This window comes from Hemicordylus capensis, chromosome 2, assembly GCF_027244095.1.
Source record: "Hemicordylus capensis ecotype Gifberg chromosome 2, rHemCap1.1.pri, whole genome shotgun sequence".
In the NCBI taxonomy this organism is placed as follows: Eukaryota; Metazoa; Chordata; class Lepidosauria; order Squamata; family Cordylidae; genus Hemicordylus; species Hemicordylus capensis.
The window spans coordinates 126,196,527-126,218,305 of NC_069658.1; the positions used below are offsets into that span (position 1 = coordinate 126,196,527).

A 21,779-nucleotide genomic window follows, 5' to 3' on the forward strand; every position below is an offset into this window, starting at 1 on the left:
TGATAATGCACTACAGGAGTGTGTGGTGCATTATGAGAATCTCCCCTCCCCATGGCTGACACACGAGGAAAACAAAGGGAGCACTTGCTCCCTTAATCTTGTTTTACTGGGTGGCTCAATGGGTGGGTTTGCCGCTGTAGAGCTGCCAGGATAGGGTCCGATCCCAGTGGTTCACATGTGTGTGCAAAACCATACTGGGCTCCCTTAGTTGGGTTGTGTACAAACCTGTTTGGAGACCCTTTTACGAGCCTCTGAACAGGTTCGAACACTGGGAGGTTCAACGTTAGGAGAGGGGGTTAAAGGCGGGTAAGGGTGCACTTACCCCTCCCTCCGATCTTCCCCTGCCAGCGCCCGGTGTTTTCAAAGTCCTACGGGGTGGCAGCATACCTCTCTGCCGCCCCGTCCACTCACTGGCTGGAAGTAGCTGGCGCGCGTGTGCATGCCGTGCAAGCCCACCCAATGTCCGTGAGAGCAGTGTCTGCACGTGCGCCAGCTGCCTCTGGCCAGGGAGCAGACGAGGCAGCAAGGAGGTACACTGCCTCCCCATAGGACTTTGCAAATACTGAGCACCGGCAGCGGAAAAGCAGAGGGAGGGGTAAGTGCACTCTCCCCCAACCTTAAAGTGTAACCCCGCCCCCCAATCAAACCATCCCTGCCTGGTTCTGTGCACATCCCAGTTTTGCATGCCCATGTGAATAGCCGCCGTGACTGGCCCAAAGTCCTTCAGTACACGACCAAGTGGGTATTCGAATGTGTGTCTACACAGTCTTAAGTCCAACATAGACAATGGGTGTGGATTCTTGATGGCCACTAAATTTTAACTAAAATGAAATTTTGAAGTGAATCTGGAGTTTTCTGCTGGGTCAAAACATCAAAGGAATGCTGAGGCAGGTGAACAGGAGTTTCACTGATACTAGTGAAATTTCAAGGTGGTGGTGGTTCATGCATCACTGATGTAAAGTTCTTTTATATTGTTTACTATCATAGCCTACCGCAATGGTGAATAGAAGGAATCAGTCAGAAGTTGCAGAAGCTACATTTCATGTTGAAAGCGTCCATCCTCCTGATTCTGGAATGTGGGTCTGCAGTGTTGAGACAGTAGCAGGCATGGTGGAAAACCCTTTTAATGTTACAGTTAAAGGTAACCAAGACTTACCTGCCTTTATTGTTTGTTTCCACTGAAGTCAATGCAATGTAAGTGCCTAACTGTGCATCGACTGATATCTGTGCATCTACTGATGCTGATAGCATAAGCATACTTAGCTTTCTCTGTATTGCAGTTATGGATATTGAATGGTGGGGAGTGGTCTTCAATAAAGCCCCTTTTGGTTGTTTTTCTTCCTGTCTTTCCATGCAGAAGCCAAAAATATGACCCCCCCCTAGGGAACAAAAGTAAGACTTACTATTATATTTACATCAGGAATCCACAATGCTTGTTCAGCTCCTTCCTTATTTATTTATTTATTTATTTATTTATTTATTTATTTATTTATTTAATATACTGCCTGACTCCAAAGGCTCTAGGTGGTTCACAAAAAAACACAACAAAAACAAAATAAAACAAGCTGTTAAAATAATTTAAAGCATTCATGGGAAGATATGGGAAGGAGCCCTCCAAATCCAAATTATCTTTTTCATTAGAAAATAAACTTGTAACAACCAGATACTGGGCAGTATCCAGAGTAAGTTAGTGATGACTAAGCACCATTCCAATAAAGCGGACAAGTTAGTCACAACTAACTTAAGTCTGATTAATTTCAATGGGACTTAGCCATCACTAACTGGCCACTGAGTTTATGCATTACTTAAAGATTAGGGCATTTATTGATACTTAATTGTGATCTGCCAGTAACTAACACCATAAGGTAATAAAGTACTTCCGTGAGGTGAAAGCCATTGATTCAGGTCCTGTTATGAAGCACCAGGCAGAGATGTTTTCTAAAAACAGGCTTAGGGTAGAAAATTCCCTCACAAGCGGGGCGGGGGGAGATCCAATACCTCAGATTTACCAACATCACAATGGCAGTGCTTGATCTCATCCTGTTGAAACTGCCCAGAAGAAATGGCCTTTGAGAGCAGTAGTTATGGGAACAAAAGAACGCTGAAGGAGGAGAAGTCAACTAAGTGTGACAGCTTTGGTTGTAAGTTCTAGAGATCTTAAAGGCCTTTTGACCTTGCATGACAAGAAAAAGGGAATGATTGTAAAGAGTACTGGAAACTCACACAAAGGCAGAATTTGGACATAATAGGAAACTGGAGGTCCCTTCACCTCTGCTTTCCTTAACCACATGTCCGAATTCAGAAAACCAGAGTTAAAGGCAAAAAGGGACCCACAGTTTCCCTCCCCAAACTCCAATCTGAATCTTTGGTTCAAAGTGGTTCAGAGTGAAGTTTGGGCACCTTCAGCTCCGGTTTTGCAGTGCCAGCGTTACATCCGAATGCTGGCACTGCAATTTCGGCTCCATGGAATCTGAGTGGAGGGAGGAAGCTCCTCCCTCACTCCAGACCAATTGGCTGTGCAGGCTGTCCTTCAGGAAAGAAGGAAGTCTGCACAGCCAGCTCCCCTGCCTCTCTTGCTGACTGCAGAGAGGCATCTCTCCTGAACATCTGAATGTGGACAGAAGAGCGGGGCGTGGAACCACAAGTCAGTTGGACCCACGGTTCTGTGCTAAGGCAGCCAATGGGAGTACTGGAACCCAGCTTGAGTCTTAGCATATCTGAGAGCCAAACAGTTTTGAATTAACTGGCACTGAGAGAAAGCCTTTTGGCAAGTCCCATCAACTGTGGGGAAACTTGCTTTCACCAGTTTGGCTCAACTGTAAGGATGGGAATGAAATAGCCTGTTTACCACCATGAAGAAGTGGGAGAAATATGTGAGTGAAGGTGGAAGCTGAATGAATGAGATAAGGAGGAAACACCACAGTTCCACTTGCCTCCGAAAAACCCTTGAGGCATTGTGGTTGCTAAACTTTCCAGTGTTGGAAGGGGAGAGAATAAAGCACACACACACACACACTCATTCACCCTTATCCCTATACTCATGCTGGAAACTTCAGCAATCTGTCACCACTTCTGATAAACAAGGAAACTACTAGTATATCCAGCGAGGATGGGGCAGGTGGAACAGAATTTGCTTACATAAGTGAATAGGCTGAGTGCTGGTTGTGTGATATTAAAAATACTTTTAGTGAATGTTTTCATGGACCCATGCCTACAAGATGTAGAAGAGTCATTTCCTTGGCTTTGGTGGCATTATGCACATTGAGTACACATAAAAATACATCATGGAACCTGGTGCTTGAGCCCAGAAAATGTTTCACTCCTCCTCTATCACCCATGTTGTCCATTTTCAGTGCTGTTCTTTTTTCTGACAGAAAGATTCCAAAATCTGTGTGTCCTTGCCAAATGCATGAATAGCAGAGCGAGTGTCTGCTTTACCCTAGGCGCACAGATTAGGAAGAAATGTTTGGGGGCAGGGGACATTAACTTTGAAGCAGCCCTCAGATATAGAGTAGTGGGCTAAGTGTAGCAATATATTGGTTCAGGGTTTCTTAACCTTGGGCCCCCAGATGATGTTGGTCTACAACTCCCATCATCCCCAGACATGGCCTTTGTGGCTGAGGATGATGGGGTTTGTAGTCCAACAACATCTGGGGGCCCAAGGTTAAGAAACCCTGTATTGGTCTATGATAACAATTCCTTTGGTATTCCTTCATATAAACAAGGAGTACAGAGAGGGAAGCAAAGGGGGCAAACTGCCTGGAGCCCCACAAGGCTGAAGGTATGGGTTCATACTGCAGCATGGGAAGGGTGGGCTGCAGGAAGGGGGCCCCAAGACAATGTTTTGCCCTAAGCCCCAATTTTCCTTTTTGCAGTCCTGCTTATAAATCTGCTCTGGTATAAATCGGGGGTAGGCAGCCTCATTACTCGTGGGTTTTAAAAAATGTATTTACGTGAAAGAGTTCTGCCCCTCTTTGTCTTCCTGCTAGTGCCTCCTGTGCCTCAAAAAGCTCCGACACTGGTAAAGAAAGGACATAATTTTCTCATCATTGACATAAATGCTGAGGTGTACACTGGGAATGGACCAATTGTGTCAACCAAGCTTCTCTTCAAGCCTGCCAGACATAACTGGCAATCCAAGGAAGGTAAGGGTCAGCCCAGAAGGAGAGTATTTATCACAGAAGATATCCTGCTTCCAATTATAGGACACACACAATGCACTACAGTCATTCCTTCTTCTCAGAGAATGTAGAAACCGTAGTTTCATGTGGGAGATCTTTGGCACAGAATGCTCAGCAACTCACCAACCTACAAACAGAGGCGTATCTAGGGAAAATAGCACCTAGGGCAAGCACTGAAATTGCGCCCCTGTCCAAACAGGGATGATGAGGCTTGTAGTCAACAATATCTGGAAATCCCTGTTAAAAGGAACACTGTACCATCTAGACATGGTTGTTGATCAAAACCTGAAAACATGAGCCATCTCTGTAAAAGACTTAGAACAACAGTCAGGAGTTATGTGAGGATTCCAAGTGTCATTTTCTCTGTCTCCTCTCATGCTTTTTAAACAACACGACTTTGTCCTAGAGGATCACCAGCCCAAATAGCCACTAGCAAAATAGGGGAAGAAGGTGGCGGGGCGGAGGGAGTCTATAAACCAGTGAATGATTCCTGCCAGCCTTTGTCTTGTGATGATTGTTGGCTCATGATGGGGTATATGTGCATTCACCATTCTAGTGCTTACTTTGACACTAGGAGGGAGGAGGATACATTAGTTTGCCACACTAGACAGAGGAATTTGCAACAGGAGCAGACAGCCAAGTTCTGCCAGGGCCAAAACCAGCCCCTACCATACTAAGAAATCATTGTAATTTGCCCCTTCCTGTCACAAGCAGTGTGCTGTTCTTTTATTATTGACTCTGACTCTCAGATATCCCAGTCATGGGTGGAAAATTCAGGGTCAATTTACAAGAGACACATTTTCTACATGGAAGTTTCTTCTGTGCAGGTGTTGTGCAGAAACCCATGTGTAGTGACTGCCAGGGGCATAGCAAGGTTGGAATGGGCCAAGATGAGATTTTAAAATGGGCCCTCAGCCCCCCAAAGTGCAGGGCCTCCACACACCCTAGGCCTCCAAGGATTTAAGTCTGATATTTCATAATAAGTATGCTGCCTGGAAATACATTTCACTGAATACACACACACACACTTCACAATATATAGTGATATACATTGAGTACTATATATCTGTGCCACTTTTAATGCCTAGAACACACTAGAAACACTAATTATTAAAATGGCCCCCTCGATGCAGATTAGCAAAGGAGACTTTCAACCATGCAGTTTGAGCCTATTTATGTTTTCCCAGAATTCTGAACAAATTCAGTAAAGTTTGATTCCAAGAGGTTTTTCACACAAGGCTTTTAAAGCCCTTTAACACACATCTCCTCTGGAATGGAGGTGCTGCATTCACATGTTGGCCCGATTTACCCTGAAGTCCCTGAGAGTTATTGGGGAGCAGTTCACACACAAGAAAAATAAAATAAAAGCACAATACATGCTTCATAGTTCTCACTCAGATATTCTGGGTTGCAAAACAACTTGAACATAAGTGCATTTATAAATGAATAAATAAATATAATATTGTTCCAGAATTTTTTGTAATTTTCTGCCATGAAATAAGCCACTTATAGGCCTTTTTAGACAGTTTTTGTTTTTAAAGCCAGCAAATTTTCCAATCTGTTTTAAATTAAATACTCAGAGGCGTCTCAGTCTCTCCCACACACCCCATATCAAAACCCTATGGCAAGCAGATCCCTATATATAGGGGTGGGGGGATAACCACAAAAAGAAATTCCCATTCTACCTGGCAAAAGCTGTGCTAGATGGTCTGGGCAGAGGGTCTGCTGCAGAGAACTCTGCCTGCCTGCCTGCCTGCCTGCCTCCTTGCTTGCTTGGGGCCTGCTGAGTCCAGGCTTCAGGGAGGCCTGCACAGAGGCCTGTCTGTAAGCCCTGCCCTCCTGCCGATCAGCTGAGAGGTGGGGAGAGAAGAGCTCTGCAGTCTGCAGGCTGATCCTGGGCCAGAGGGCAAGGCAAGCAGGACGGCAAGTGGCTGAGAGACCCTGGGGCTGGGCAGGTGGGTGATGGGGTGGGGGGGCAGGTACTGGCATGGCAGCCCCCTCAGTGGTGCCTAGGTCATGTGCCCTAGCTGCCCCCCCAATTACGCCCATGCCTACAAATCCCAGTGAAGATGGGCACCTGCCCACTCCAGATCCCTCACCTTCTTTGCCTCTCCCTATGTCCCATATCTTTGCTGCCTAAGAACTGTAAGGATCTGGTGAAACACAATACTTTCTCTCTCATTTCTATTAAAATACTACCACACACGTCCCATGAGTGCAGACACTTGCACGCACACACTGAACACATACATTATTTTGGCTCAGAAAATTTTTAAACATATATACCTACTATATTCACATCATATATTCAGACAACATCAACAATGCTTTTATGCCTATTTATATGCTCTTCTCTGCCAGTAAGGTAGGATGGAGGGCAGAGCAAAGTAGCCATGTGCGAGCCAGCTTGATTCATATTGTGGTTTGAAAGCGGGGTTTGGTCCTTTGGGAGTGAGTTTGAACCAGACTGGCCGAGTTTAAGCCAGACTGGCCCCAGTTCTTTAAAAATCGGTCTGAAGCCCAGGTTGTCCTTCAGGAGATGAGCGGGGGAATTGGAGTATCCCCTGCCTGCCAAGCCCCGCCACTGCCAATGTTTCAGCCACCTCCACAGATAAGGTACAAAGTACCCTGTCTCTCCCCATTCCCATCCTTAGGATAGGAAATGTCCCTAATAAATATATCCCTGAACCATCCCACAAACCGGTTTGGCCCGGTTTAATGGCTGAATCGAATCGGACCCAATTCAGCCAGACCCAGCACCGGACCAGGTCAGGTCGATTCAAATCTGGTCTGGATTCAAACCAAGCCAGCCAAGCCAGTTCTACGCACACCCCTAGAGCAAAGAGCAAGTTGTTGCCCAGCTGGCGGGCACCCTTTCTTCAGGGGCCCAAGAGCAGTTGTCCCTGACTTGTTCAATTATAGTTATGCCTCTGCCACTGTTATCTAAACCTTTTTATTATTTTGAAATATTAATTTCCTTTTGTTTTTTCCTTTTCAACTCAGTACATGGAAAGACTGAGAGACTGGATAATCTGGAACCAAAAACAGAATATCACTTCTGTGTACAGCTGACTCGCAGTGGAGAAGGAGGAGAAGGACATCCTGGGCCACAAGCCAATTTCAGTACAGATTCTGTTGGTACGCAGGTCTTTAGATTTTTCCCATAAAGTAGAGGGAGCATCCAATAAATAGTACATTGTGTATAATCTCACCTTCGTTAGATTAAGATTGTATTTCACTGTATGTTGCCATATATAGAATCAAAGAATTTTAGAGTTGAATGGGACCTTGGAGCTCTTCAGTCCTCAGGAGCAACAGAGAACAAGTCCACTTCTCCTCCTGTGTGGGAGCCCTGCAGATACAGTATTTGGGAACTGCTTCCATATCTCCTCATAGAGGCTGTTCTCACACTCAGGCAAAACCAGGCTAGGGAATTCCAGCCAGTTTTGCATGTGTGTGAGAACTGCCAGAAGCCGTGTGGAGGGCACAAATGCACCATTAGCAACTCCATTCGGCACCCACACACCAGCAGCCTCCCGTGCACTCTTGCAGTGCATTATGGGAGTCCTGGGGACCTCCCAGCCCAGAAACCTCCCTGCTGCCAGCAGAGCCAGCAATCATCTGGGCAGCCAATCCACCCTCCCAGCAACAAGGAGAGGATCGTCTGCAGGAGAGGTAAGTATTTTTAGGCTTCCTCCCCTCGCCCTTTCAAGCCCTCCTCACAGATAAGGAGAAAGGGCTCTTAGTCTTCTCTTTGCCAGGCTAACATACCCAGTTGCTTCAACTGTTCTTCATAGGACTTGGTTTCCAGACCACTCTGCATTGTTGCTGCCTCCCTCTTCACACATTCCAGTTTTTCAATGTCCTTCTTAAAATGTGGGGTCCAGAATTGGACACAGGATTCCAAGTGAGATCTGACCAGGGCAGAATAGAATGGAATAATTACTTCTAATGATTTGGACACTATGCCTCTGTTAATGCAGCCTAAGACTGAGAGCATTCACTGAGAAGAAAGGGCTGGAAGGCAACACATTAGTCCATTTCATCAAACTTCTGGCTGCTCCAAGTAGCAAGAGAAATACCTAAAGGCCGTGGCAGATGACCTGAAAACATTAGCATGCTCTTTCCAATGTGTGAAGAGTAAACACAGGTTCCCAGTAAGAATCTCACAATGGCTCTGCAGTTAGGTGGGGGGAAATCTATTAGATATTTTGAAGAATTTGGTTGGTTGTTTGGTTGGTGAGAAATAAAGTCATACTTCCCAAAGACCTACAGATACCAAATTTGGCATGCACAACCCTGGCACTGAAATTAGCTGAATGCACTGCTTTTTACCCAGAATGCACCCAGAATATGCTGGTTGAAAATTTAATTTTTTTAATGAAGAAATTCTGAATATCATACTTCCTAATTAACTACAGATACCAAATATTGCATGAACAATCCTGTCACGTAAATTAGCTGAATGCTCTACTTTTTACACTGGAATATGCTCACTGAACAGTTTAAATAATCTTGTTGGTTCTTTAAAGAAGAAATTCTGAATATAATCATTGTATTTTAACTATTTTTCTCAACAGATTTTTAACACTCAATAATCAAATCAATAATTCCAAAATGACATCATGCCCGATACAAGCATATTTTTCACAGATTAAAATTTACTATGATTTAAATTTACCATATAGGTTAATTAGTCAGTAAAATAAATAATATTTGCAGATGAAATCCTACACATTTCAAACTATTATTTTTTCTTTTGCAAAGACATTAATTTAAGAAATCTATAACATATACAATACCACCTTAAGTGGCGCAGCAGTGAAATGCTTGACTAATAAGCAGATGGTTGCCGGTTCAAATCCCCGCTGGTATGTTTCCCAGACTATAGGAAACACCTATATCGGGCAGCAGAGATATAGAAAGATGCTGAAAGGCATAATCTCATACTGAGCAGGAGATGGCAATGGTAAACCCATCCTGTATTCTACCAAAGAAAACCACAGGGCTCTGTGGTCGCCAGGAGTCGAAATTGACTTGATGGCACACTTTACTTTACTTATGACATATACAAGTAATCCTCGAATAGCAATTTCTCCCATTCACAGGCTACCTCCTGCTATACCAACTTAGTTATCACAGAAGGCAATTCCACTTATTTGTGGTTTTCTGCCCTTGCTCAGCTAAAGTGGTACAGCTGTCCCTTACCAACCATGAGGGTTCCATTCCTGGAAACCCTCACGGTTGGCAAGACATTTTAAATGCATTGCAAACGGGGTTAGGGGAATCGTGGTCGCAAAGCGACCAAAAGATAAAATATAAAACAGAAAAAACCACCCCTGCCCCCCCAAATCACTCCCTGACCCCCAGAAATCAATCTCTGACCCCCCGAACAATTTCCTGACTCTGGAAATCCCCCCCAAAAAACCCAAATTACAAAAAAACCCTCACCAAACCATAGATACTCAGGTCGTGGAGGTTGGCGAGGGCGGTTGCAATCTTCCAGTCGTGGATACTCAAATCTGCAATTGGCGAGGGGCGACTGTATGCAGTTTAAATAGCCCCTCTTCGCACTTCTCAACTGGAACAGGGGGAGATTTAAAGAAGCAGCATGAGAGACACAGGCTGTTGTTCCATACACTCTTGCCTCTTGCACTACTTCTTTAAACCTCCCTGTGTGTCAGCTGAGAAGCCCCAACAGTGGCTATTTAAATGTTACACCTCCACACACTTTCCAGCTGATTCATGGGGAGCTTTAAAGTTTAAACAGCCACCCTTCCCATTTCTCAGCTAAGAAGAGTGGACTGTGAGCCCCATTTGTGGGGTTAGGTCAAGCAAACCAATATTGTGGTTTCAGCTACGCCCCTGGGATTAACCAAATACACAATAGCTGGATGACATCCAGAATGTCATGATTCTGAGGGCATAAAAATTTTTCTTCTCTCAATTCTTCTAGGTTTATCTCCACCAAGAGGCCTCAGCCTTGTTCCTGAAAGCAAAACAGCTCTGAGATTGTCATGGGTGCCACTGGTTCAGCACACAGAAAATGACATCCGGATTGAGATAGAAACAAAGAGTGTGACTGACAAGAGTGTGAATGTTAGAGAGAATATTGTCACTTCCCTACAAGGAAATCTGTCTACTCAGGTCATTGCCAATTTAGAGCCCAGGCACCAGTACATGTGCAGAGTCCGTATTAACAGCGCATCCCCAGGAGAATGGAGTGACTACATGTATGCATGGACCTACAGTGACAGTAAGTAATTGTAGCATGCATAGCATAATGTAACCCTTTCCCTTTCCTCTTTGTTCCTCTACTGGAAAACATAGTCAATTTAATGTTGTCACAACTTTTTGTACTGTACTGTTCTTGTAGACAGAAATATGGGTTTTCCAGAAATTTTTCAATTGGAAAATTCTGTGGGGAAATTGCATAAAATTTGCATCAATTTTTTTCTCATTAAATTTTATGATGCACTATTTTACTGATGACCTAAGTTGATTGCGATCTGATTTGGCATGTTATTTGACCTATTATTTAGTGTAAAAAAAAGCTTTACCATATTTATTTCCCATGCTCGTATTACAATTACAAAGGTTTTCAGGTAGCCAAATAGCTGAACTGAAATATTTGATAGTGGGGCGGCGGGGAGGAGGCTGCAATCAATAAAGACACTTAATGTGGTTTAAATATTATCCTGAAACAAATTCAAAGCTTTATGTGAAAATAAATTATTTTTATTGGAATATTCAATTAATCAATCTGTAATCTCTTACATGTTTCCTAGTAATGGTCACCTGAAGAACATTAATTACAACTTTGAAATGGCCAAGCTTGCATACTATTGCATTAACATCCATTTATTTTAACTAATGCCTTTTATGAAACAACTAGTGTTTTCAGGCCCGTTAAATAACGGGCGCTAGTAAGTGCTCCGGGCCCCCTCCACCATTCCCCCTCCCGCCGCCCTCAGCCGCGGCCGGTCTCCCCATGCCGCGGCCGGTCTCCCCAGCCGGGCAAGGGCCCCAAAGTTTCCCCCACGCCCGCCTTTAGCGGCGACGCCAGGCCTCGGCGGCAGCTCCGCCGCCACCTTGGCCAGCTTCCCCCGCCGCCTCTTTCCCCACTGCCTCTTTCCTGTGTTCGCGGCGGGCGCTTCTGGCCCCGCCATTTCCCCCGCCGCCTCTTTCCTGTCTTCGCGGCGGCCGCTTCTGGCCCCGCCGTTTCCCTCGCTGCCTCTTCCCGGCTTCTTTGGGGCGGCCGCTTCTGGCCTCCCAAGATGGCCGCCGGGTGCTGGCGGTCGTGTCTCCCTTGCTATGTTCTGGGCATGCGCTTCGCTCATGCCCAGAACAGCCCAGGGAGGCACGAACGCACGCCTTGGTGTCCGTCCACGGACGGACACCAAGGCTTTTATTAGAGAGGATGTTGTTGTAGAAATGAAAAAAAAAATTCCATGGAAAAAGAAAGTATAGGAATTTTTTCAATCCCTCATTTCTGCTTTTAGACCCTGTTTAGCACCATTTCTTGCCTTATGTCCCCTACGCAGCATAAAAGGTAGTGCCCAAACATCTTCTTTGTTCTTGTAATAAATGTGTGGCTGATAGCCACAGCGGAATTATGAGGCTTTGCATTTTTATCATTTTCTTCTCTTTTGTGATCTACATGTTACTCCAACATACTTGATTTCTGCTGAGGAATGTGTCTTTTTAAGTATCTATGGAGTCCATTACATTAGCTTCCGCACTGTAATCAATTCTAGGTCAGCCAACCTATTAAAGGATGTTTAGTTGATTACTCACTTGCCTTTTAAGTAAAGTTGTGTCGTTGAGTCAGTGTTGACTCCTGGCAACCACAGAGCCATGTGGTTTTCTTTGGTAGAATACGGGGTTGGTTTTTTTACCATTTCCATCTTCCTTTCAGCATCTTCCTGTATCGCTCCTGCCCAATATAGGTGTTTCCTATAGTCTGGGCAGCATACCAGTGAACTGGCAACCTTTTGCTCGCTGGGCAAGTTACTTTCCCACTGCACCATTAGCAATTAATAAATGCAATTTAAATAAATTTACATACTGTCAAAATGTGTAGGTATCTGTTTGAGGTATAGAAGGAAGTATAAGATAACTTATAGTATAATAAACAAAAACAATCACTTGTTGTTAGAAGGAAAGGCCATTTTATTTATTTTTTATTCCATAATACATTAACACTTGTGCTGGTCTGTGATCGTAATAAAGGAATTGAATTGATACATTAATATAACATTTTCAAAAATAAACTGTCAGTCCCATGAGAATTTTCCTTCAAAAATTCAAACTGGACTGCACTGATTAAACTGAATGAAGCATGCAACCCTACTAATTCCTGATTTTCAGCAAGTTCAGCAAAATGGCTTTTGATTCTTTCAGAAAAAGAACAATAATTTTGGAATCTCTTTAATGATAGATTAATGTTTAATTAATTTAATTAATTATAGACAATATTCAAAATAACTAATCAGCTAACTCTTGGTTACTATTGACCAACAGTTCCAAAAGAATTAATTGACCAACATATAATCACTTACCTCACAGTAATAGCCCAAAATATAAGGCATGATGAACAGAATCTAAAGAAAAACATGTCAATTGTTGTAACATTTTATTATTACTTAATTAGTTGCTGCCAATTTTAGAAATGACTTAAGATGGCATGCTCTGTAATTCAAATCTAGATTCAATGAGAATGATTAAAACCAAGTCTTCTTTTTCACAGAAGGAGAAAAAATGAATGTGAAATGAAACACATTTTTGTTTGCTTGTTTACTAGAAATCCCACCTTCACCTGATAACATCAAGATTATAAACATCACGGATTCCTCTGCTATCATTTCTTGGTCAACAACTGAAGGACATTCCATCTCCTCTATCATCCTCAGCTATAGTATTAATGGCAAGACTGAATACAACAATCAGATTGATGTAACAATTAAAAACACCACCATTACCCAATACCATCTCAAGGGCCTTGAGCCAAACAGCAAATATCTGGTTCATATAAGGGCCCAGAACAATATCGGAAAGAGTTCCTCTAGCCCTAATGAATTCAAAACCCTCCCAGAAACCAGAGGTTAGTGTCAGCAGAGACAAGTTCATCCCTAAATGTACTTGAATGACATGCAAAACAAATCATACTGTTCCCTCCTCCACTGTTATCCTCCATTTCTGTACTACATTTTGCAGTTTTAATTCATTTCAAACTAAGCTCATTTTAATTCATTTTGCATACTTTTCATTTAATTGCAGTGTTGAGTTTGGGCAGCATACTTTGTCACTGATGTGGGAAAAGAGTAGAGGAGGAGGAAGATGTAACAGACAAGAAGGGTGTAAGGAACAGAGGACTGGGACTCCGGGTCATCAGGAGGAACTAGGAATGCCTCTGCTTACCTTTACAACTACTAAAAAGCCTGCCCAAAGTATATTTCTTCTGGGAGACTTTGCCCACATATTTTAAATCTTTTTCCAATTCAGTTAACCTAGAAACCATGGTTTGCTTAGATGGAAGCTGTAGTTCTCCGCAATTCAGGTCCTGTATATTGTTTGAACGTTTGCATTGGGCAGTACAGAGATAGAATATAAACTATATAAGAAGATGCTGGGGTGAATGTCAAGGGAGGGATACAGTCCCTCAGTCATTGCTTTAAGAAAGTAAAGTTGGGTGTCAAATCATTTGGACCACTGCATCCCATGTTTCTCAACTTCTTTCATCCTGAGGCACAGTTTTGTTTTGTTTTTTTAAAAAAATGGCGCACACTTTTAACACAGCCACAGCCACTATGTGATTCTTAAAAAATTATGTATTACAAGACCAAAAGTTTGAACTCCCAGATTTTGGAGCCAACTACCCCATAAACCCACTAAGGACAGGTACTGCCTGCCTGGTGCATAAAGGAGCAGATCAGCTCCAAAAGGGTTAAAAAAAAAAAAAACGCTGCTCATTTTTGCAGTTGACTCAAAGAGAGTCAGTACAGCACACTGGCCAGTGCCCCACGGCACAGTAAAGTGCCACAGCACTCTAGTTAGAAAATCCTGCTATACATGCAGAGGTGCTCTAAGCCCTGGACCTTGGGGCCCCGGTCCATGTCCTCAAAGGTCCAGGGGAGGCCTCCAAATGGCCTGGGGGCCTCCAGCAGCCACTCTGTGCCCGCCCCGCCGAACCTCCATTTTTAAAAAAACAAATTACAACCGCTGCGAGGCCAAGAGGTGGCTGCTAGGGGTGAGTGGAATAGTCCTCCACTTTCCCACTTCTGGTGGCAATGGCCAGAGCAATGCTGGGCCTTTCCACTTGGGTCAGCATCTTCAACCAGCTGCGAGGCGCACCTGCACAGTTGAGAGATTGTCACAAGCCTGTGATGTCACGGGTTTGCAACAATCTCTCAACTGTGCAGGCAAGCCTTGCAGTTGATAGAAGATGCTGGCCCGAGCAGACGGGCCCAGCATTGCTCCAGCCGCCACAAGCGGGGGGGAGAGCAGAGAAGGACTGCTCCACTCACCCCCAGCAGCCACCCCTCGGCTGCGTGGCAGCTGTAATAAAAAGGGGGGGAATATGGAGTTTTGGCAAGGCCTCCCCCCCAGTAGGTTTTGGGGGGCCTCATGGCTGGGAGGTCCAGATGCCCAAATCAGCTAGGTGTGCCCCTGTATACACAGCTCCCCAATATCTTGGAGCCGGTTCACACACATGCTCATTAGTGGATGATCTTCATTAACGTCAAACAATGTGTGAATGGGCCACCACAGATCTAATACAACAGACAGACCTTTCATGTCACCTCAGGCACACTGAGGCTATTCTCACATGTACCCTAAGCCAGGCTAGGGAAGCCCAGCCTGAGTTAGGCTGGGTGTGAGAACCACTGGGATCAGGCCCAAACCCAGCGGGGCAGCACCACCAAGCCTGGCTTTGTAACCCTCTATTAGCCAGGGTTAAGGGCTTGAGTGAGCTCCAGGATCATGTGTTTGCTGGGGCTACATTCAGCCCCAGTGGACACAGAGACAGGTGCCTAGAGCACCCATCTCTTGGGGGAATCCCCCAATATATCGTGCATGTTGTGCAGTGCATTGTGGGATACCTGGAGGCTGGGACGTGTGGTCCTGGCCTCCGGAGCTCCGTGCTGTGGCATGCATTGTGGATCATCTGGGAGCGCAGTCTGCACACCCAGCAACAGAACAGCACTTGTCGGGGGGAAAGGTGAGTTTAGCCAGCCGTCCTGCCCACCTGGTCGTGTGAACGACCTCAGTTAGTTTCAGTTCAGTCAGTTTGCATATTCAGCTGTCGGTCATAAACTGTAGATAATTAAATGTAGAGAAATCAAGTGATGAACATAAAATGTACAAGTTAGCCCTTGGAAGACTTGCAATAGGAAGGTAGCTTCTTGAAAAGACATGAGGCATTGATTGTGACCACTCAGTAAAAACAAATGTGACAATGCCATGGGTGTTTGGGGAGACATCTAAACTTGTGGAAGAGAGACAGTAATGCTACATGGGGTTTCCAACAACAACCACAGTGTTATATGTGAAAGCAGTACCTTAAAGTTGCAGTTATCTTTCTGTCTATTTCTAGACTAGTATCAGATCTAGAATTCAAATAGCTCTATACCAACTGCTTCATTTTTGTTATTCAATCTATTTATTAAACGCTACAGTATAATTGTATACACAGTGAACAAGGAAGCCATGTAATGAATGAATTGTAATACAATGAAAAGTGTACTTAAACAGAGAGAAAAGCCATGTTCTATAACATGAGAAGATATCAATAGTATATTTGTTTAAATCAAGATTAAATTTCTGTTTACAAATGTTAATCAATGAAAACCAGCATAATTCAAAAGGTTCTCTGTTCTTTTCCCCCTCCTCAGTCTATTTCTGCCATCTCAGCTAATATGGACAATTCTGCAATTTTCCAGTTTTATGCACCATTATTTAATAGAAGGAACAATTGTGAAATGCCATTAATGCCATTAACAATGCCATTGTTAGAATTTTAGCTTCTAAAATAGTCTGTATTAGATATTGATGCTCTTGTGTTATAGGGTTATCTACATAACTCAAAAGTATATTCATTGGGTTAAGGGTAATTTAATATTTAGTCATCAGCTTTTGCATAAACTATCATTTTTCTGCTAACTGGGCAAAGAATCACCCTTTGAAAGTCATAATTCACTTTGTTTAGTGTGTGTGGGGGGGAGCAACTGGCCCTATCCATCCCCAGCACAGCATCCCTCCAGTGACTGTTGCTGGTGTCTATCTTATGTTTCTTTTTAGATTGTGTGCCCTTTGAGGACAGGGAGCCTTATTTTCTTATTTACTTAATCTCTCTCTCTCTGTGTAAACTGCTTTGGGAACTTTTGTTGAAAAGTGGTATATGAATATTTTTTGTTGTTGTCCAGTTCATGAATTGCAGGGCAAACCACACATGCATCATCATATCAGCTGCTAATTTAGTATAATGCCATTGTAAATCATGTTGACACCTTTTGTTTAATCTATGAGGCCCATAACATTTATCATGAGTCTTTTAAAGATTAACACAAGGGTGTATGTTACAGAACTTTGTGTACCCAGATGCCTTCCATTAGACTGTCAGTTATTAATTGCACCATAACTTTGGAGTTTTTTTAAAAAAGAGTAGACTTCAGCTTTGACTGAAAATAGTAGCTGGCATATACCAAAGCAGTGAGAGCCGCCTAACAGAACATCTCAACTTACTATATTGGTACAGCAGGGAAGTGGCCATTTTATGACACCATCTCCTCCCCCAGGGACTTCTCTGTGCTGCCTGAAATTCCCGAGGGTTCTATAGCCCATTTTCAGGCAGCACAGAGGGCTTTCTGGAGAAGGGAAGGGTATCCAAAATGGCTGCTTCCCCAGTGCACTGATGCAGTTTGTTGGATGGTTCTGTTAGGCTGCTCTCTGCTGTGCCAGGGCATCCTTGCTCTGCATGTCAGACACAGGCATGTGTGTGATCCAAAACTGCAGGCTTCCAATTATCATGTGCACCATTAGAGAGGGAATCATTAGAATAATATCTAATATGTTTGATGTTGAGTGGAATGAAAGGCACTGGCTTGAACCCAAAGAACTGTGAGAGTCTTTTAGTTGGGAAATGGAGCTTCCTCACCCCTCCTTTATTCTGCAGCTCCCAGGGTTTCTGGACCAGTTCAGTGCCATGGGGAGGGGAGCAGTGAGCGGGATCGTTGAAAAAGAGAACAGGTCCTTGCCTGCTCTCCACCACTGTATGCATCTTCCTGCAGTGGCCCCAAGATTAAGAACCTCTGCTAACTTGGCAAAGAGGCACCTTTCAACGTGGTGATTCTCTTTATTTAGCAGGGGGAGAGTAACTGGCCCTATCCACCCCCAGCTCAGTACCTCCAGTGACTCTTGCTGGTGTCTATCTTGTGTTTTCTTAGAATGTGAGCCCTTTGGGGACAGGAATCCATCTTATTTATTTATTATTTCTCTGTGTAAACCGCCCTGAGCCATTTTTGGAAGGGCGGTATAGAAGTCGAATAAATAATAATAACCTGCATGAGGCAACACTATTCTGACTATGCCAATGGTGCCCACATGGGCCGGCACCATGTGCAGGTTCTTGGGGTCAGTGCCTTTGTAGCAGGAAGCTGCATGCAGCGGTGGAGAGCAGGTAAGGACCTGCAATCTTCTTTTTTAAAGATCCTATTCACTGCTCCGCTCCCTGTGGCACCAAACTGGTTTGGACCTCATCTATACCGGTTCGGTGCCGAACCAGTGAATGAACCTCGATTCATGCATATCCCTACCAGTGTCCCTTGGCATAGTGGTTCTGAGAATCAGGGGACCCTCAGGAATAACATGATACGTGGTGCAGAGGCTATTGATGGAAGGAGAGTTGGGGGACATCGTGTGCCCCCCTCATGGGCAGAAGTGGCATTTTACTCACATAATTCCTCCATGGAATCTTTGTCATGGTCCTGCATGTGTTCACACTAAGGGAAGCTGCACCCACATAATCTACCTTTGGGACACTTCCTTAACACCTCGAAATGTCCTGACATTCCCCTTGTGTGCTCAGAATGACCATTAGGGAAAGGTGATTGAAGCCCTGAATCCTCGACTCCTTTCCGACTGCTGCGATAGCAGCGTTGCAGGGACTTGGCTCTGTTTGGAGACTTGTTTATTTTACACACTTTTATACTGCCGCATAAACAAATCTCTGGGTGGTTTACAAACTTAAAAACACAAATAGGAATCAAAACATAAAATCAATTAAAGCAATTTAAAGTAGCTATCAGTAATTTTATCTGTAGAAGTGAGAACAAGACTACTTCTTTAGATTCCCTCCTCGCCGTAGCTATGCATTGGGTTCAATTCTTATTTGCTTTTGTGGACTTTAAAAAGAGCTTTAAGAAATGCAGTTCATATAGAACAAACATTTCCTCTACAGATGTCACAACTATTGTCTGTTGTGCTTTAGGGAAAATCACAAAACAACTTTGGGCAAAATCTGTGTAGTACATGACTGAGGAATCCTAGCAAGCAGCCACATGACCAGGATGGTGCTTGCAAGAAGTCAAAGGAAAGGGAATACTCTTAGAAATCAAGAGCCATATTGAGAGCCATACCAATGTTAACTTTGACCTTCTGGTTGCCTACTTCATCAGTACTAGCGCCATCAGCTCTGATAGTATGTTTGACCTCATTGTCGACACTGACTGGATTGTCAAGACAATGAATATAGCTGACAAGACTACGCAACCAGCCCCTCTGAATTTAAGAGCTCATTCTACCCAAACAGTGGGATCATAGGAACATAGGAAGCTACCATATACTGAATCAGACCATTGGTCTATCTAGATCAGTATTGTCTAAACAGACTGGCAGCGGCTTCTCCTATCTTGGAGAAGCCAGAGAGGGAACTTGGAATCTTCTGCTCTTCCCAGAGTGGCTCCATCCCATGAGGGGATATCTTACAGTGCTCACACTTCTAGTCTCCCATTCATATGAAACCAGGGTGGATCCTGCTTAGCTAGTGGGACAAGTCATGCTTGCTACCACAAGACTACCTCTCCTCTTCTGCAGCCATTTTGTTGAGAGACTGCATGCAAGAGATCAGTCCGGCAGCAATGTGGTCATTAGAACCACCTTTCATCAAACACGGCCCTTACAATATCAGATCAGCTGTGGCTTCATCTTTTGGATGAGGGGTACTGAAGCAGCTATTGATGTAGTCACCGCTCCCTCCTCCACATAGGTAAGCTGGCTAATCTCCCATTAGTGTGAATGCACGAAGGACCATAGACTTGTTTATATAAAACCTTTTTATAAACAAGTTTTATAAATCTGTTCACAAGTTCCTCACCTGTAACCAATGATCTCTGAGTAGTCCTTAGGCATACACATGACCCAACTACCTGCTGTGTTGCAGGTGACACTTAACTTTGTTCTTTACGGGTTCTTAGTCCCTGAATGATCCTGTAGGCAGCAGCAGTCATCCAGGTGCTGAGGAGCTAACCCTCAAACTGCCTTTCTCAATAGTCACCCTGGGCATATGAGGGTGACATCAGAGCATCTCGGGGAACTAAGGAAGTTTCCCAAAGCTTGAATGCCCAGGTGCAACTTCCCACTGTGCACAAAGACCATTCAAAGATAATTGGTTATAGGTAAGCAACCTGTTTATCCAGACCATAATTTTTTTAACTAGGGTGGAAGGACCTCCAACAGAATATCAAATGTAGACTATCTATGCCCCATTTAAAAAAAGAAAAACATTTTAGAGAATGAGTTTAACTATGCTGTTCCCTTGCTAATTCAGTCTAGAACAGGCCTAGAGAACAAGATATACTATTCAATTAAAGTCACTTTCCACAGTTAGTTCAAAGCAAAAATAAAATCCACCAGAAGCATGATCTGGACAATACACATGGGCTATATGTATACAGCACCCCATTTTCATTCAGAATTAGTTAGTCCTAGAAATCCCTGTTTCCTCTCAACTCCTGCTGAACGCTAGGAAGCTATCTCATGCTTTCTCAAATAACAGTGATTCATGGAGATCAAAGTGGGTGTTCAAGCCATGAATTTATATTCTGGTTTGTCCCTACTGCAGAATTTCTCCTGGCCACCACAGAAGTATTCTGGAATGTTTTCTGAAGCTAATTGTGAGAGGCTGTACATCATAAAACATGAATGGTTGATTTCTGTGGCTCTGTAACTATGATATGAAATGGTCTGCGTTAAAGAGCATGTCCACATGACAAAGTTTAACAGTAGCTGTCACAGCTCTTCCTCTCATGGGATGGGGCCATAGCTCAGTAGTAGAGCATCTATTTTTTCTGCAGAAGGTCCCAGATTCAATCCCTGGACCAAGGGAGAGCCAGTGTGGTGTAGTGGTTAGAGTGCTGGACTTGACTGGGGAGACCCGAGTTCAAATCCCCACCCATTCAGCCATGATACTTGCTGGGTGACTCTGGGCCAGTCACAGGGTTGTTGTGAGGAGAAACTTAAGTACGTAGTACACCACTCTGGGCTCCTTGGAGGAAGAGTGGGATATAAATGTAAATAAATAAATAAATAAATAAGTAGAGAGAGATTGCTCTGTGCTTTTGCAAAAACTTCACTGCACAGTTCCTTCAGAAAATCAATAGCAGATTTTAAAACGGCTATAGGCTTGTAGTGTAGATCTGCTCTTGAGAGGTTGAATTTGTAGTGGTGAGGCTTTCTAGGGCAGGAGATTAGAAATGGAACATTGTCAGCACTAGGTACAACAGTAAAAGTAAGCTACTAGGTCAGTATGAAAGCAGTGAGGGCCCAGGTTCTGCAAATGTGGGCTACAGACCACCAGTTGGACAATCCTAGGTGCTCTGTTGTATGTAGGAGAACCCTTTACATCTCGTTGATAGTGATGGGAAGCAGGAGCACATTGGCTTGCACACACCGCCCTTTCCCTGTCTGCCTGTGTTTTGATACCTGTAAAACATGGATTCCAGTATTTGTCTATGAACTGCTGAAAGACTTGCGGAAGAATTCCATTCATAGATTGATAGATATTAAACTACGAACGGTCCATCTGCTTCTTACAGTTCCGTATGAGTCAAAGGGTGGGAAAATGTTGCTGATTGCAATCCTTGGCTCAGCAGGGATGACCTGCCTGACCATTCTGCTGGCCTTTTTCATCATGCTGCAGCTGAAGCGTGCAAACTTCCAGCGACGAATGGCTCAGGCTTTTCAAAATGTGGTGGTAAGTCCATTGGTTTTCTTTGAAGAGATGTATCAGTGAAGTAACAAGCAGAGTCCCAGTCCCAACCGAGTTAGATGGGCAATCCCTGTTTCCAACTGGACAAAATGGTCAGGTGGTGACCAATGCAGGCTTATGTGGCTTGCCTCATGCAGGGAGTTCTCTCTTGCTTTTAAAGCGATCCAGTTATGAGCCCTTCTGAATTAGAAAGCTCCAAATGTCAGAAGGAACACAGGATTGATATATCAGTTTTCTATCTCACTTTTGCATTGTTCTTCTGCTGTTTCTATTATCATGTGGCATATTTTTGAGATTATATTTTTTGTAGCATAAAAATTTGGCCCTTAAAG

The 21,779-nt window shown here is 43.8% G+C and overlaps 1 protein-coding gene across 1 annotated transcript in view; it reads left to right on the forward strand.

Annotated features, from left to right (window-relative positions):
* The window catches only part of TEK (TEK receptor tyrosine kinase), a 76,804-nt gene that overhangs the window by 38,901 nt on the left and 16,124 nt on the right, over window positions 1-21,779 (forward strand). The window contains exons 9-14 of the mRNA XM_053303395.1: window positions 988-1,141; window positions 3,990-4,145; window positions 7,185-7,319; window positions 10,138-10,437; window positions 12,985-13,284; window positions 21,275-21,432. Of these exons, the coding sequence (XP_053159370.1) occupies window positions 988-1,141; window positions 3,990-4,145; window positions 7,185-7,319; window positions 10,138-10,437; window positions 12,985-13,284; window positions 21,275-21,432 (1,203 nt within the window). The remainder of the gene's footprint in view (window positions 1-987; window positions 1,142-3,989; window positions 4,146-7,184; window positions 7,320-10,137; window positions 10,438-12,984; window positions 13,285-21,274; window positions 21,433-21,779) is intronic.